Source organism: Dama dama, chromosome 11 (genome assembly GCF_033118175.1).
Source record: "Dama dama isolate Ldn47 chromosome 11, ASM3311817v1, whole genome shotgun sequence".
NCBI lineage: Eukaryota > Metazoa > Chordata > Mammalia > Artiodactyla > Cervidae > Dama > Dama dama.
The window spans coordinates 10,954,964-10,968,440 of NC_083691.1; the positions used below are offsets into that span (position 1 = coordinate 10,954,964).

The 13,477-nt window shown below is 54.3% G+C and overlaps 2 protein-coding genes across 4 annotated transcripts in view; one reads left to right on the top strand and one right to left on the bottom strand.

Annotated features, from left to right (window-relative positions):
- The window catches only part of OLFML2A (olfactomedin like 2A), a 28,942-nt gene extending 21,180 nt beyond the window's left edge, over positions 1-7,762 (bottom strand). The window contains exons 1-2 of the mRNA XM_061154680.1: positions 7,574-7,762; positions 96-359 (exon numbers count right to left, since the gene is read on the bottom strand). Coding sequence (XP_061010663.1) covers positions 96-359; positions 7,574-7,693 — 384 coding nt within the window. The 5' untranslated portion in view covers positions 7,694-7,762. The remainder of the gene's footprint in view (positions 1-95; positions 360-7,573) is intronic.
- A 5,403-nt stretch (positions 7,763-13,165) lies between these two features.
- Positions 13,166-13,477, top strand: part of NR6A1 (nuclear receptor subfamily 6 group A member 1) — a 214,333-nt gene continuing 214,021 nt past the window's right edge. The window contains exon 1 of one of the 3 annotated variants that reach the window (XR_009694644.1): positions 13,166-13,367. Coding sequence is in view for 2 of the 3 variants with exons in the window: in XM_061154681.1 (XP_061010664.1) it covers positions 13,268-13,367 (100 nt within the window). In the remaining variant the exon portion in view is untranslated. The remainder of the gene's footprint in view (positions 13,368-13,477) is intronic. The other 2 variants (XM_061154681.1, XM_061154682.1) reach the window with 2 other exon arrangements.

Genomic DNA, 13,477 nt, shown 5'->3' on the forward strand with positions numbered 1-13,477 from the left:
GCGACCTTCTCATTGGAGGGCCGGCCCCGCGCCAGCGCACGCTAGGTGTTGGCGCAGGAGGGGGCCCCATCCAGCTTCTACTCCAGATAGTCTACCTTGAGGAGCTCGGGTGCCTGTTTCTTGAGTTTCTCCATCTTCCACTCGTTCTCGCAGGGGTTGAGTGAGGAGGGCGGCGCTGTGCAGGAGCAGCGGCAGTCGGTCCCGGAGCTCACCGTCTCCACCGTGTAGAAGTCCTCCACGCGCGCCCGCCCGCTGCGCACCCGGCTGCACGCGTCCTTGCTCAGCGGCCGCATGATGCACTTGCAGCGGCAGTCGGAGCCCTCCGAGGTCATGCGCACCTGGTCCACGTCGCCAAACACCTGCAGGAGAGGCCGTGGTGAGCTGAAGACCAAGGCTGGGGGGAGGGGAGTGTTCTCCTTCCCTCCCCCTTTTCCTTCAAGCCCGCCCTGGGAGGCCACACACCCGGTGTCTTAAGTGTGGTCACTGGGGCAGCAGAACTTTGAGCGTGCAGGAGTCAGCTGGGTGACATCAGTGGCAGGCACCAGGCTCCAGCCTGCTTTGCCCTCACACACCAGCAGGGCCCTGGGAGTCCCAACCAGAATCCCCCTAGCTGGCTCAGCCAGCCCATCCTGGGCTCCAGGCTCTCAGGGCACAGCTATTTATGACTCAATCAACAAACCCACACCTCTGAGCTCTCACTGAAGCCACCAGGACCCAGGTGAATTCAAGGCCCCCTTGGGCTTTCTGCCAAGCCCACCCCCAAGAACATCCTAGTGCCCTCTGGGGAAGGGCAGTAGGCACTCCATGGCTGCTCTGAGCCCTCAGACACCTGTTTGAGGCCCTGGCCTCTGCCAGACTCTGGGTGAGAGCTGGAGGTGCAGAAGTAGATAGAGGTGCATCCTTGACCTCCTCAGCCATGGGAGAAGTTGACGCAATGAGCCCTGAGATCCAAAGAAAGACACCCATGAAGACTGCTCAGAGGAGGGCACCCCTGGGGGACATTTCTAAGTCCAAGGAGAGCAGTCCAGGGTGAGCAAGTCAGATGTGCAAAGACAAGCAAGGACTGGGCACCTTGGGAGCCTGGAGGAGGTTCATTCTGGTTTGTGCCTACAGAGGGCCTGGTGGCAGGAGGTAAGGCTGAGGGAGACAGAGCCTGACTCATGGAGGGCCCTTAAAGCTGGCTGAGGATCTGGTCTTCTTCCTGAAAACACTGGGAAGTCCTGGGAGGGTTAGCAGCAGGAGAGAGCCAGGGCCATCTCTGCAGAGCACTCAGTCAGCCTGCTTTGTGGACAGATGGTGTATGGAGGAGGCCAGCCTGGGATGCGGAGCCCAGGGAGGAGACATTTATTGAGAACTCACTGAGTGCTGGGGAGGTGCGGGGCGGTGGTGAGGAACACAGCCATGGGCCACCTACAGCTGTGTGCTCTTGGGTAGGTTACTTAACCTCTCTGTGCCTCAGTTTCTTCACCTATAAAATGAGGGTACTGCTAGTGAGTATACCCAGCAAAAGGCTGTGTGAGGACTGAGCGACAGAATACCAGGAATAATATGTTGTAGTTGTTATTATCACCACCAATGATCCTGACAGGGACTTGTTCCTCCCTCTGTATTTCTCCATGTGAGTACACTGGTAGATATTCTTTTTATTTATTTATTTGGCTGTGCCAGGTCTTAATTGCAGCACCCAGGATCTTTGATCTTTGTCGCGGCAAGTGAACCCTTAGTAACGGCGTGTGGGATCTAGTTCCCTGACCAGAGATTGAATCCTGGCCCCCTGCACTGGAAGCATGGAGTCCCAGCCAGTGGACCACCAGGGAACTCCCTAGATATTCTTAGCAGTGTTCTCCAGATGCGAAAATAGCCCTGGAGCCAGCAAATAACTTGTTCAAGGGGATGAGAGCCCAACATGGGTAGACTTGCTGTCCCTCGGGAGATGAGGAGGGTGGGGAAGGGGGTGCTATGGTGGAAGTTTTGTCTGGGGTCCTCTGCAGGGCAAGTGTACCCTGGGTCCAGCTGGGCAATTCTCTGCGCCCATGAGCACTGACAGCCAGGCTCAGATGCTGTACATTCTTTAGATCACTGCTAGTGCGGTAAGCCTGCCTTCGCTTTGAGACTTCTGGGCCCCCTTCCCAGCTCTGCTGGAACCCCTAGTCACCCCCACCCACTCCCCCAGGTGGGGCGAAGAGCCCAGCAAGTGGATGTGGGTGTGTTCTGTGTGGCCAGGCCAAAGAGGCCTCTTCCTGGGGACTCACCCATAATCCAACACCCATCCCCACCAGCAGCGGCCTCCACATGACCGCAACATTCCTCCCCTCCTCAGATGAGGTGCTGCGTCCTGATGGGGCGGCCAAGGCCCTGACACAGGCCAGGAGGCAGGAGTCGGAAGAGGGCCTCTGCTCCAGCCCCCAGCTGCCCGGAGCCCGGAGCAGGGCTCCTGTGGTCACAGTGTCCTGTGGTGCTTGACTGTAGGCAGCAGAGTGTCATGGAGAGGAGCCAGGCCTGGGCTCACATCCCAGCTCCCACATGTCCTCCCCGCATGGTCCTGACCCCTCTGAGTCTCAGCCTCCTCCTCTGTAAAATGGGGAGGATAACAGTCCTTTCCCCCATAAGCTTGTCCTGAGGCTGAAATGAGTCAACGTGTGCGGAGCACCTGGTCTAGAACAGCTGCTCTCTACTTGCTACTGAAGTTGCTGCCAGTGACTCTCCTGCATGGTTGTACATAGTCTTCTACCTCTTTGCTCTCCCCACAACCACACATCGTGGTGAGGAGAAATCTGAGTCTCGGAGAAGGTGAGGGGTTTGCCCAGCACAGCCTGACTCCAAAATGCAGTCCCCATGCTCTTCCCACTAGGACCACCCACAGTCACCAGGCAAGGGTTTCTCCAACAGCAACTGAGCCTGGAAAGAGATGGGGGCCCTGGATGGATCCAGTCTCGTTAGGGCTGGGGACATGGGGCTGATCTAACTTGCCCTCAGTCTGTGGGCTGGGGTTGCTGCCAAGCAGGAAAGTCCTTGCCTCAGCCCCCATTTCTCCCTGCAGCCTCGCTCAGCACACACTGCTGCTAAAGCCCCCAGGAGTGAGTGTGGGTGACTTGTGCTTAAAAAGCTCCCCAGCTATTTGCAAGGAAACCCCACAATAAGAGGCCAAGAAGGCATATTTGATATTTCTGAAGAGAGATGGATAAATCTGGCCAGAATGGAGAAGTGGGGTTTCAACCTAGAAAATGTTCTAGGAACAGAACAGATTGTGTCACCTGGAGGTTGAAGCTTCCCTCTTCACTCATGGCCAGCCCAGATTCACCAAGAGGCAGTTTCCATGTCCTTCTGCAGGCAAAGACCTCTCCTAGAGCCCATGGTCATCTGGACACTGCCTCCAGATGCACCCCCACGGACACCCCAACTTCATCCATTCAAAACTGGGCCCACCATCTTCTCCCAAACCCACGTCTATCTACCCTCCTGCACAACTCAGGTCTTTGAGCCTCCTCCTTGCTCTCACCACTCTCACCAGAACAAACTCACCAGTCATGTTCTTCTGATGTGTGTGCATAAATGCTTAGTTGCGAAGTTGTGTCCAACTCTTTGCAACTCCATGGACCGTAGCCCATCAGGCTCCCCTATCCGTGTGATTTCCCAGGTAAGAATACTGGAATAGGTTGCCATTTCCTACTCCAGGGGATCTTCCGGACCCAGGAATTGAACCCATGTCTCCTGCATTGGCAGGCAGATTGTTTACCACTGTGCCACATAAGAAGCCCGTTCTTTCGATGCTTCATGCTAAATATCTTCTATCCAATGGTCTCCACTCCCCAGCCACAGCCTAAGCTCAGGTTGCATTAACTGCTGAGTTAATGCAACTGCTACCTAGACAATATATGGGGCTTCCCTGGTGGCTCAGTGGTAAAGAACATGCCTGCCAATGCAGGAGACACAAGAGTTACGGATTTGATCCCTGAGTGGGGAAGATTCCCTGGAGAAGGAAATGGCAACCCACTCCAGTATTCTTGCCTGGGAAATCCCATGGACAGAGGAGCCTCACAGGCTATAGTCCATGGAGTTGTAAGGAGTCAGACATGACTTAGAGACTAAAGTAAGTATGGTTAATAGACCTACTTAGCAACTAAACAACAACAGACAATATAGGGAGCTGCCTCTTTGCTGGATGAATATTCCAAAGCTCCTCTTTGATGATCTGTTATTCTCTTGCTCCACAAACCTCCGTGAGTTCTCAGCTGGGAGATGTGCCTCAGAATTAGCTGGGATGGGATAACTTGGAAAATGCAGATGCCCTGTCCTTACTCCACCTTGATGCATACTCTCCCAGGCTCCTCAGGTGTTTGGATGCCCTCTAAAGGCTGAGAATCCTGGAGCCCCAGGAATCTCCAGACCCCCCAAGTTCCCTGTCTTGGATTTTTGAGCAGCCCCAACCTGACTCTTTTGAGTGTCATTGTTCAAGTCTGTCAAATGGGGAGATCCCGAATGTTGTGTAAGATCTTGAATGTAAACCTGGGCAGAGGGCTTGGCACCCAGTATGTTCTTCACGTGCCCCAGCCAGTGGGAGAGATGGGGAAGACTTTTCCTGCAGAGAGACTCGAGGGGCCTGGCTTGGCCCCTCACTCTGTTTTGTGCAGAAGGAGGACTCCATCACTGTGCAGCCCTGGCCTGCTATGGAGCCTGTTTCCAATTACACTCACAGGCAGCAACTCCCTGAGTGGAGGAGCAGCAACACCTGAGCCTCTGAGCACTGCCTGGCCTAGAACATCTGATCCAGCCTGGGATACCACCGCCTGCTTGTGTCAGCCCCTCCTGCTCCCCTGGCCCAGCTCCCACAGGCCTTGGTACCTCCTGCCTGTTCTCAGGCCTCTGATCAGCGGCAGGGCTGCCCAAAGATCCCCTTCCCACCCCTGAATGCATGGAGGAAGTGAGGTGCCAACAGCTCTTTCACAGATGGGGAAACTGAGGTAGAGATGTGGAATTCTCAGCCACATTTCAAGGACCTACAGCAAAAAGCAGGTTCCTGGTGGCCTCTGGTACTGTGCCTGGGTATCGTGTGCCTGTCTATCCATCCTAACCTCCTCACTGGGCAGCCCCTCAGAAACGCCAGGAAGCTATGAACTGAACGCCTCTCACGGTGAAGCTGGACAAGGCTCTTCCTTAGATGGAAACCCCAAGTCCTGTTTAGGAGAGGCCTGGTTATAAACACAAAATTAAAACATGCCAAGCGAGGAGCTGGCCACAAGCTTCTAGGGTTAAGTTGCCCCTGTACCCCTGAAAGTCCTGGGCAGAAGGGGAGGCCGGACCTCCCAGGAGCAGGAAGTCTGAAGCAGGGCCAACTTAACCCTTTAGGGCCCTAGACAGACCTCACTTCCCAGATTGGCCCTCCAAAGGGTTCGCCCCTCACCCTCAGAAAATAGGACGGGCTTGAAGAGGAAGGAGGATTGTTGGGGGAGGGAGGGTAATAATGAAAACAGCTCTCTCTCAGAGCCAGCAGGAGTCTGGCTGTGCTGAGGAATGCGGAGTAAATTCACCCATCACTTGATTTTTATTTTTCCCAGCTGGGTGAGTGGTGTGGGTGGGAGGTGTCTGGGGGAGGGCTGTACTGAGTCCCCCAGCTGCTTCATCCTCCAAACTCTAGGATGTGCCTCCCCGCCCCACCAGCCCCAGCTTGCCCTGGGACAACACACACACATACACACACACACACACACACACCCAACCTAGCAAGTGTTTGGCTGACTCACTACATAAACAGGGTGTTGGGTTTTCTTTGTCTTTGCTTTGAATGCAAGCCCTCCCCCACAAGCTCTATAGTCCTCAGCATGGCTCAGAGGATGCCCAAGACCAAATATTCCTCCCAGCTAGAGAAATGAGAGATGGCAAAGTGCTGATCAGGTTATCTGGGAGGTTTTTGCTCACTTGTTCCTGGACCCAACCCAGGTCAGGGAATCCTAGAAGGTGCTATATGGAAGGGAAGTTGGGAAGATGTTTTTCCGATGGGGGATCTGAGGTCCAGAAATAGGCAGTGACTTGCTCAAAGTCACACAGTCTAAGAACAACAAAGGGCCAGAACACCTAGGTTTTTTGATTCACACACCAGCTTTCTACACACCCTAATTTCCCATCTGTAAGATGGGAATGCTACTCATTCCCTCCTTATTTTTGGAGCTGCAAGCTCCAAGACTGCAGCTCACTTGTTTGTATACCCTGAGCTGAATGTTCAGGCTGAGGGTCTGCCAGTGCCCACTGCTCATATACTTAGCAAGTGGCTAGTGGCCTCTGCCCTTTACCTGCCTGTGGACAGGGCAGCCTCACCTCCTACCCAGGAGAGAGGCTGAAGAGACATCAAGAGAAGTCACTCTTACTCTCATGCTCTGCAAGACTAAGGGCTCTACCTCCCTCCTGCCTCTCACTTTCCCCCAATCCTGACTCAGTCCTCACCAGGTCGTTTCTAAAACATCCTCAAGGGGTCCCTGCTCTGACTGACTCAAAGTGCTTCTCCTCTTTACATTCTGGATCTCACCCCCTTTTGGGGTCTCTGTGGTGAGATTTCAAAATCACAGTAGCATTTATTGGGCACATATTAGGTGCCAGAGTGGTACTAAACATTATCCAGAGATCATCAACTGCAGGAAGTGAGAACTAGGTTATTATTCCCGTATTTACAGGTCAGGAAATTGGAGGCTCAGAGAGGTAAAGGCTCAAGGTCACTTGGGTGAGAGGTGGAGGTGGGATTTGAACCCAGATCTGCTTGACATCAGAGCAGAACCTTTTAGCCACAACTGAGAACATCTCGGTCACTTCTGGAGACACGGTGTCCTCTAGAGCAGGGATCCCTGACCTCCAGGATCTACTGCCTGATGCTATGAGGTGAAGCTATTATAATTAATAATAATAGAAATAAAGTGCCCAATTAATGTAATGTGAAAAACTGTCTTCCACGAAATTGATCCCTGGTGCCAAAAAGGTTGGGTGCCACTCTACAGGGTGTAGCAGATTTCTGGCAGGAACACCAGAAGGCAGGGGGGACCAGTCCAGCTGGATTCACTGGGGAGGGACTCTGGGTCCCCAGTATGGCCTGAAAGCCTTGGCCCAGGGCCTGCTACACACCTTGGAGTCGCTAGGTAGCAGTTCCTAGGGGTCTATCCCACATGCGTCAGCCTCCCACGGAAACTTTGAGCTAGATCTCCAGGCTGCCCCTGGCCAGCGCTCCTGGGAATCACCTCCCTCGGCTGGAGACTCCATCGCCTTCTGCACCCCCTTCAAGCTCCCAGCGCCCCTTCTCCCTGGCTCAGGGTTTCAGTACTGACCTTCTGCCCTCACTGGACTGTGTCCAGCGCCCCTTCCTGTTGCTCCGGGTCCCAAACACCCCTACCATCTCCAGTGCTTCTTCCCCACGCGCTCCTGTCCTGGGGTCCCGGTGCCTGCAGCCTCCCTATTAAGCCCGAGGTCGGGTCTCGCCTGTCCTGGTCCTCGCTTCCCGGCCCCACACCGTGCCTGGTCTGCAGCCCCAGCCACAGCGCCCCCTCGCGCTCGGCTCTACGGACCAGCGCCCGGATCGCAGAGCAGCGCTTACCTTACTGTCCGCGCGCAACGGGCCCACGCGCAGCAGCAGCAGCAGAGGCAGCAGAAGCAGAGGCAGCGGCCGGGGCCCAGGCCGGGACCCGGGCCTGGTGGGGAGGGCGGCTGCGGCCATACGGGGACCGGCACGGACGGCGGGCACCGACAGCGCGCGCGGACGCCGGGAAGCGCGGGCAGCACTGCGAGCTGGGCGCCGCGGTCAACTCTACCCGCGCGGCGTGTCCCCCGTCCGCCCGCGGCTCCCCGCCCCGCGACCCCTCCCGCGCCGCTGGGGGCGGAGCTAGGATGGAGGGGGGCACCCCACCCCGCTGGCCCGCTCCCAGCCGGGCCTCTTTGCATTGGGCGGCTCTCCAAAGGGCATCCCTGCAAGGACACACAAAAAAGGGTCTGCTTCGGAGCCCGCAGGAGCAGCTGGGGCAGTGAAGGAGCGCGGGCTCTCTACACCGAGTGAGGTCCTATTCTTTGAGATGTAGGACCTTGGGAGTGTCTCTTCAGCTCTCTGACCTTCACTTTCCCGTCTGTTAAATGGGGAAAATACTGCTTCCCTTTTGGAGTTGGTTGTAAAGTTCAGGGGAGGGATGTTTCCAGGGCACGCGAGTCTTGGAGATCTCCAAACACCCCGACCGTGCCAGCTCCACCCTTCTCCTGGCTCAGACTTCTCTCTCTTGCAAGGTCCATTTCTTCCCCTCTCCGAGATCCCTCCCGTCAACCCCCAACTAAACTCCTGTAGCTCCAATCATTTAAACACCCTCCTCATCCACCTGAGGAAGCGCCTCGATTCTCCGCTTCCTAGGCAACAAAACTTCCCGAGCAGCAGTTTGTGTTCGCCACTCCTCAAATTCCCTGGCCATCCCCTCACTCCAGGGGCCTTCGGTCTCACTACGGAAATACCTTGTTGGGATCTCTGTAACCGAAACCAAGGCGGCACCTCTCTACCCTCTCAGGGACCACATCTCTCGATCTTGCTCCCTTCTCCAACTCTCCTGTCTCGGATTTCCCCCCACGCATCTCATTCCGAATTCCACAGTCACTTTTGCAGGTCCCTCTGGCTCTGTGCACGCAGTGGTGGGGGTGGAGCCCCCTTTCTGCTCTCTGCATAAAGTCTCTTGTAGGTTTCCACTCCCCTGAGCCCAGGAGGGCTCCTCTTGTGTGTGTTTGACTGGCTTTGTAAACGTCAACTGCTCAAAAAGGGCCACTTACTTGTGCCCTCAAATGTTGCTACCTTCCACTCCTACCCCAACCCTACTCTCCAGCACTTACCCTTCCTGCACTCCCCTACCCTCTTCATTTTCCTTGTAGAACTGATCACTTTATGAACTATATTGTTGGTATGTGTTTCTTTGTGTCTGTTCATGCTTTCCCTTGCGAGAGAGGAGTAAGGTTCCCCAGACCATGTGCTTTGTCCACAGAGCAGCTAGCTCAGAGGTCTCAAAATGCCGTCCGTCCCTGGTCCCCGGACCAGAGGCCTCAGCATCTGGGAACCTGTTGTAAATGCAAACATCAGGCCTCAACCCAGACCTAAGGAAGCGGAAACTCTAGAGGTGGGGCCCAACAATCTGTGTTTCTTAACCAACCCTCCCCGGGGATTTAAAATCTGAGACCCACTGCCTCAGCACAAGGTCTGGTGCTCCTTAACTTTCAGTTGAATGATAGAGTCATTCTATCATGCGTTCAGGACAAATTGGCTTCTTTCATAACTAGAGATTCCCTAGGGAGGGCTAGATTAGCTTAAAAAATAAATATGGTGTGTGTTTTTATGTGCATAGAAAATCTGGGAATGGACACAATTAATGGATAAGGAGAGGAGCCAGCCTTTAGGAATGCAGTAAGGAGAAAGGCTTTTCATTGAATAATTTTTTGCAACCTGGGAGTTTTGCAATGTGTCCTAGCTATTCAAAAAATAGACAACATGTACTGAAAACAAACAGAACCTGTTGGGGGTTCCCCTTACCCAGCCCCTTCCCTCCACGCAGCCTGGATCGGACTCTTCGGCTAGGTCCTGGACAAGGCTCCTGTCGTCAAGAGAACTCTGCTCCCCCTGCTGGCAGTCTCCTACCTGAGCCCATGGTTTCCTCCTTTTCACCCTTGTCTCTTGTCCTCTCCCCCCTGGGTGGGTGGGCTCCAGTTACAGTGAATTTTGTTTCAACAGGGCCTTGGGACCTCTGCACAGGCTGTTCCTTCCCGCTGAAACACTCTCTCTTCACCCAGTGTGACTCACTCCCACTCATCCTTTCATCTTCAAGGTTCATGATCCCTCCATCACCAGCCCTGACCAAAATAAACCCTGTCACACACACTCCCACAGCACCAGGAGCTTCTAATCGTATTGTCATAATTGTGGGTATGTGATTACTTTGATTAGTGTCTGTCTCTACCACCATAGGACAAGTCCCTAATGATGGAGCCTACACCTGCCTTGCTCTTAGTGATAGCTCTGACTGGTTTTCTACCACTGGCCTCAGCACTCTCCCTACAGATCCTTCTCCTTAGATAATTTCTTCCTCTTTTATCATTTGTCCTGCTGGTGTGTGTATGTGTGTGTGTGTGGGGAGTCTTTTTCATCTTTCTCAGCCTGTTTCCTCATTTTTAATTTGTGGAGAAAAGTGTTGACCTCTTGGGATTGTTGGGGGGACAATGTAGGTGAAGGACACCACAGGACCCTACCTGCTTAGAACAATGGCTGGGGTCTCAGTACACAGTCATTTCCCTCACCCTTCTCAGTTTTGTGTTAGTTGACTCTTCCCAAGAAGAAGTAACTGGGAATTAGGACCACTCTTTAAATAACATTAGTAACAAGTCCTATTTGTTAAGCCACTTTGTTAAATGCTTTGCATGCATCATCTTATTTGATTCTTGTAACAACCCGTAAGGTAGTAACTATTATCCTCCCCTCCCTCCCATCCGCATTAAAAAAATGTATTATTTATGTTTTGCTGTGCTGGTCTTCACTGCTGCGATGTCTTTTCTTTAGCCGTGATGTGGGGGTGGGGGTTACTCTTCTTTGCCACGCACAGGCTTCTCGTTGTGGTGGTTTCTCTTGTTGCACAGCACAAGCTCGAGGCGCGTGGGCTTCAGTAGTTTCTGCTCCCAGGCTCCAGAGCACAGGCTCAATAATTGTGGCACACCAGCTTAGTTGCTCTGAGGCATGTGGAATATTCCCAGATCAGGGATAGAGCCCATGTTTCCTGCATTGACAGGTAGATTCTTTACCATTGAGCCACGAGGGAAGCCTGAAACCAGGACTTTGAGGCTTGGAGGTAACCAAAGTCGCAGTTATTAAGTAAAAAGATTAGATACGTTTTATTTGTTCTTTCACCCCCTCCCCGATTATTTATTGTCTACTGTGTTCAGGTTTTGTGCTCAGCAGTTGGGGTTATAATGATGAGAGTGAGAAAACAGGGATTTGACTAGTCAAGATCGAGAAAGGTTTTTGGGTGGCAGTTGACAGCAGAGCTGGACTCTGAAGGAAGAGGAGGAGCTGCTTCTAAGGGCTGAGAGTTTGAACTTCGCTGTCCATCTTTGAGAGTCGACTTAGAAAACCCCAGGCCTTCCAGAGGTTTCTGCAGTGCCACTTAGCTCCTGATTGGATCTCCAGGGAAGGGGAACTTACTACCTCCAGAAGTCTGTGATAAAGGGAAGTTTTGGCTCTAGGAAGGCCATCTGATCCTAACTCATTTTAGAACCTAGAGCTGAGGGAATGGCCCAGAAGACCCATCTCCTCTGTCTTCTCCCCCAGCTCAACACCCCCACCTACCGCCCCTACTCTAAGGGTTCCCCTCCCCCTCTGGAGCTGGGGAACAGTAGTGGGGAAGCAATCACACAGAGATCATTTGTCACAGTCCACAGAGAACTCAACAGCAGTAAGGGAACACACTGGAGATCTAGGTGCCCCCTGGTGGGAGATATGAATATCCATGAGAAGATATTTTAACAGGATCTTGAAAGATGAATAGGAGTTTGGGAGTGGATTGGGTGAAGCCAACAGTGTGAAGGAGCCAAGCGTTCAAGTTCTGGTGTTTGACCGACTGGGTTTGGAATCCCCATTACTGACGGGTGATTTCGTCAGTATATGATAGGGGCAATATTGGAGCTAAAGCTCCCCATAAAGCAGATGTGAGGTTTAGAGAACATGGCGTTAATGTCAAACTCTCAGAACAGTAGCAGTTACAGATTAAGGATGCAGTACAGGTTAACCGGTGTTGGTAAGGTACAGCCGCCACTCAACCCGTAAATACAGGGAAGCATCACAAAACATCCTGCCAAGCAGGTGAGGGAAGGGCTGTGATGAGAAATGTGGAAGGGGTCAGATCAGGCAGGAGTGCGAGCCAGTATAAGAACTTAAAAATTAAGCAAGCAATGACATAGACAAGCCGACGGATTGGTGGGGCGGGGTTGTACTCAGGATGGGAGACAGGCGGGGGAGTGGGCAGCCGGTGAGGAAGCTGCGGCATAACCCGGGAGACTAGAGGCCGGCAAGGAATCAGTGTTCTCGTTCTTTGTCTTCGAATTGACCAGGTAGAACCTAGCTAGACCTTGGGAGGCGGCCGCGATGAGCCCATTACAGAGAGGATCGCTGAAGGCGGACGCCCGGGGCAAGCCCAGATGCTGGTGGCCGCGCGCCACCTGGTGGCATACTAGGTGGGCTCTGCAGCGGAAACGGCAAAATCCGGGTTATGCTCTGGGAAACTGAGGCAAGGAGCACGGGTGGGGAAGGTTGGGATCTTCCAATTGGACCCCGTCCCTATTCTAACCCCGTTTTACTGATAGGAAAACTGAGGAGCAAGGAAGGCGAACAAGGCCGAGGAAGGACGCTCTCAAACGAAGGGCTTCAAGACCCCAGGAGTAAAGAGCCTGAGTTTCTTTAATAGCATCAATGGCTTGAAGCTTAGTTTGCCATTCTGTTCCGTTCCTTGGGCAGGGGGAAAATGAAAGAGGAGGAAGAGAAACTTCAGTCTTTCCCGCCCACCCGGAGGTAAAAAGGCTTTAAAGAGTACCCCGGAAAGCAGAGTTTTATAGATTCCATTTGCATACGAACGCGGTCACCTCGAGTTAAACTCCGGTCCTTTAATCTCGGGTCCAATTTGTCCCGAAGCCGCGGAGGAAGGCCCTAGTGAATACCTACAAACACCGCCCCCTCTGAGACCCGCCTACGGGGCTGGGCCTCTTTGCACGTGCTCACCCGGCTCCTCGGCGATCCGCCTCCTAAGAAAGACTCATTCTCGGGGTGGGGGGATCCGAGGCGTCCTAGGGAAGGTTGAGTACACGGATAAGTCATAATAAAGAGAAGGTCCTGAAATAACCTTTATTCAACTTGTACCGGAAGTCTTCATCAGGGTTCGTGATGTTAACAGGCCTTGGCCTTCCCTTTTTAAGGCCGCTTTTCCCTCCTCCCACCCCTTCAGTTGCTGGGGTCCAGCGTGGCCGGCCTCGCCCGGCGGACTCCAATTCCCAGCGTGCCCCGCAGGGCAGTGCGTGGCAGTGGCGCGTGACGTCGGGGGTGGGAGCTGGCCAGTGCTGAGGGGGCGCGGCGCGGAGGGGCGCGGAGCCGGGCGGCTCGGGGCCCAGAGAGCGCCGCGGCCGGGAGCCCGCTGGCCCCTGACAGCCCCCTCCCCCTGGCGGACGACGACGGCGACGAGGGCGCCGGTCATGGCGGAGCAGCGAACCGAGCGCGGGCCCTGAGCTCCACCGCATGGAGCGGGACGAACGGCCGCCTAGCGGAGGGGGAGGCGGCGGGGGCTCGGCGGGGTTCCTGGAGCCGCCCGCCGCGCTCCCTCCGCCGCCGCGCAACGGTGGGTGAGGGGCGTGCAAAGTCTCGGCCCGGCGAGAACCGGGCCTCTGTCCCCCTACGCGGGGGAGTCCCGTCCTCTCAGCTGACTCTCTCTCTCTCTGGGAAGTCGCG